The sequence below is a fragment of the Leishmania donovani genome, chromosome 28, assembly GCF_000227135.1.
Source record: "Leishmania donovani BPK282A1 complete genome, chromosome 28".
In the NCBI taxonomy this organism is placed as follows: Eukaryota; Euglenozoa; class Kinetoplastea; order Trypanosomatida; family Trypanosomatidae; genus Leishmania; species Leishmania donovani.
This window is the reverse complement of record NC_018255.1, coordinates 523,514-526,996: the sequence shown is the minus strand read 5'-3', so window position 1 is coordinate 526,996 and position 3,483 is coordinate 523,514. Positions and strand designations below refer to the sequence as shown.

Here is a 3,483-nt window from a genome sequence, read left to right as displayed (position 1 = left end):
GGTCGTCTAGGACGAGCCGTCCTGCCCCCGAACCGGGCCGTGCGCCTCACGGGCTCCTCTTGCCCTTGCCTCGTCCCTCTGCCTCGCATGCGTGCTGCGCGATCAGCAGCCACACCGACCGGGCCGGATTGCGTGCCTTGATCCGAAGCGGGGCCGCGGCCCCGGGCCCTGTTTCGGGGCGGAGGCGGTGGCGTCTGCCGTGCGGGTAACAGGGGGTGGTGGCCTAGACGCATGCTGGCTGTGCTTGACACCGCCAATGCACAGTGCTCGCGTCCGCGCATCCTGAGGCCTGCTTCACGATGAAGCTGTTGTGTGTGTGGGGGGGGAGGGGGACGGGCGCGCTGCCTTCATCCCTCACTTCCGCCCATGTCACCGGGCTGCGTGTCTGGGTTGCCTGCCCGCACGCGCCGCGACAGGCGGGGGACGCTTTCACGGGCCTGCGGAGGCATGGGCATTCCGCCGTCTCCTGATCCCGCGCGCCTCTCACAGGCGTGGGCGTGTCGACCGGACGGGGCCCGACGAGAGACATGTGCCGGTGCACGGAGAGCTCACCGCTTGTCGCTGCGCAGAGCGGTGCAAGGGTAGGGGGGCAGCCGTAGACACTCGACAGGTGAGGAGCCCGTGCAGCGCGAGCGAGGTGAGCGTAATCGCATCACTGGATGAAATCCACGGAGAGGCACTTCAAAAAAAAAGATGAAGTCGTGACAACGCATGCCCTGCGCTCCTCTTTGTCTAAGCAGTGCCTCGACCTGGCAGAAGGGCGGGGCTGGACTGCTGCAGCGTTCCTTCGTGTTTTCGTTTTTTTTTTGTGAAGGTCTCAGACGACCGTAGCGAAGACAATGTAAGCGATGAGCTCTGCCAACCAAGCCGTGAGCCCCAGTCCAAAACCCACACCGTATGTCGCCGTCGTGGACCAGAGATAGATCTCGTCGCAGTAGCGCTCTGTGATGATGGCGGCGATGAGCGCCCAGCAGGTGAGCTCACAGGCGAGACTGAAGGCCACAACAATCATCATCACCTTCTTGAGATCGCCCGCGTCATATACGGGTGCGTCTGCCTGACTGCCATTCTCAATACCCTCGTTACAGCCGGGCTCCTGTGCAAGGGCCACCTCGTCCATGTTCGCGTAACCACTCGGAGAGCGAACATGGCGATCGGCTTCGCGGAGGCGGCAGCACAGCACCCACGATGTCACCAACGTCGCCGCCGATGCCAGGACGGAGATGATGGAGAAGGCAGAGCCAGCCTGAAGGATGCTGCGCACTCGACTGCACCTTTGGAGGAGGACCGTGCGGCGTGTGTAGCTCACGGTGTCGCAGTTTGCCTTGTACCCCCAGAAGGTGTAGCAACCCCCGCCGACCACGTCAATCTGTGACAGTGCCGAGGAGAGAATCACGAAGATGAGATGAACCCACGCGATGCAGAAAAAGACGTAAATGGTCACGCGCTGGCTGTCCCTGCCGGACACGGCTTCGGTCACGGCCCGCACTCGCGCTACTGGAGCTTCCAAGGCAGCGTTCATCATAGTCCGCGCCTTGGCCTTGCCGCGTGCGGCACGGCCCTTCTTCTGCGCCGTCTCGCCGCCCTCCTCTTGCTGCGTCCCTTGCGCATCGCCGCGCTTCACCGGGGACGGTGTCTGCTGTAAGCCGCGCGTGCGGTTCCCCTGCTCCACCTTGGGTGACAATCGACGCTCCGCAACCGCAGCCGACTGCTGCTGGCGTTTCGATGCCTCCGACACCATCTCAGAGTAGGAGCCTGAGCTGCCGGTGTAGCTCTCATCGTCGCTGTCCAGCTGGCTCTGCTGGTGTCTCTGTGGGACGTTGTTGCCTTGACCCTGCATGGTCATATGAGTATTCCGGTGCCGTGCGGTAATTGGGTGTCCTCACTACGTGAGTGTATGAAGAGCCGTGAGTCCTCCTTGCGTTTCGACGGAAGGACAAACAGGGTACGTCTGTAGACTTCACCAGCTGGTCTTTGGTGAGCGCTGGGCAGAGTCTGGAAGGGGATGTTGGGAAGAGGAGTTGTGCCACTGGGACCACAACACACACACACACACGGAAAAGAGAGAGCTAGCAGAAGACAGTCGCATGCGAAGGATCTGCTGCAAACGGCAGATCCGTGCGTATGGCGAAACGTTATGTGCGTACGTGTGCTGGCGACGGCGGTCGTGGGGGAGGAACGATAACTAGTATCGGCAGGAAGACAGAGAGAAGCGAGGAGCTCATGACAGGGCATCGTCGTCGCTTGCAAACGATCCCTTCTCTCTCCGCTGGCCATACGAGAGCGGGATAGGCGAAACACAGAGAGACAGAGAGAAACCCCATATGAGGATTGCACCGCTGACTGTCTCCCGCGTACGCCTCCGAGAGCCGAAAACTGCGCTGAGCACGACTAGCGCGGCTCGACAAGCGCCCGCTTGCGTTCTCCCGCATATTTGTCATTTTTTTTCCCCGCACATCGGTCTATTTCCGTGACTTCCCTTGCGCAGCGCTAAAACAGAAGCAGGATGGAGGAAGACACCATCAGGCACGAGTCTAGCTCGCAGAGGTAGAGAGGAACACACAGGCAAGCACTGCACTGAGAAAGAGTCACCGGAACTCGGTCGGCGTCTTGACGCACAGAACAGAGGTTGGTGACAACGAACAAGTCAACACAAATAGAAAACAAACATGGCGCTCCTTTCCTTCACAGGAGAGAGAGAAGTGGCGGAGAGAGCGCTTAGATCGAGGACGTGGCCATGGACCACTGGATGCATCAAAGAGGAGGAGGCATCCGGGGTGGGGTGAGCGCACGCAGACGACAAATGAAAAAAAAAGCGAATTTCCGCAAAGGCGTCAGACGCATCCTGTGGTCCTGCAGTATCACACCGAGAGTCCCTTCTGCGTCCACTTAGGATGTCCTTACAACTCGGACGAAGAGCCACACCCCACCCAAACTATGTAAGAAAGCACACGCCATACATAAAAGAAAGACACCGGGCCAACGGCTGTGAGACTCCAAAGCAGAACGTTCGGCTGCGAGCGATTCGCGAAAATCTCAAGCATTTGTGAAGAAGCACGAACCACCTCACAGGCAAGAGTATCTTCACCTACTCCTTTCGAGATGTTCATGCTGCCACGAACACGTCATCACCCATATATATGTATGTGTGTATATATACACGCACACAACGACACGGTGCACCTACCCGCGTGTTGCACCGCGGCTCGGTCCTGGTCGTCTAGGACGAGCCGTCCTGCCCCCGAACCGGGCCGTGCGCCTCACGGGCTCCTCTTGCCCTTGCCTCGTCCCTCTGCCTCGCATGCGTGCTGCGCGATCAGCAGCCACACCGACCGGGCCGGATTGCGTGCCTTGATCCGAAGCGGGGCCGCGGCCCCGGGCCCTGTTTCGGGGCGGAGACTCCGGCGGTGGAGGGGGGGGAGTACTGCGGTGCTAGCGGAACAGCAGGCAGCACGCCATCCTCGCCCCCCATGGTGGTCGCTG

The 3,483-nt window shown here is 60.5% G+C and overlaps 1 protein-coding gene across 1 annotated transcript; it reads right to left on the bottom strand.

The window, feature by feature from the left end:
- Window positions 1-817: 817 nt before the first annotated feature.
- On the bottom strand, window positions 818-1,846 carry LDBPK_281500 (hypothetical protein, conserved; the record flags this gene model as incomplete). Its single annotated transcript, XM_003862201.1, has 1 exon — window positions 818-1,846. One exon carries the CDS (start codon window positions 1,844-1,846, stop codon window positions 818-820), a length of 1,029 nt encoding a protein of 342 aa, XP_003862249.1.
- Between the last annotated feature and the right edge of the window lie 1,637 nt (window positions 1,847-3,483).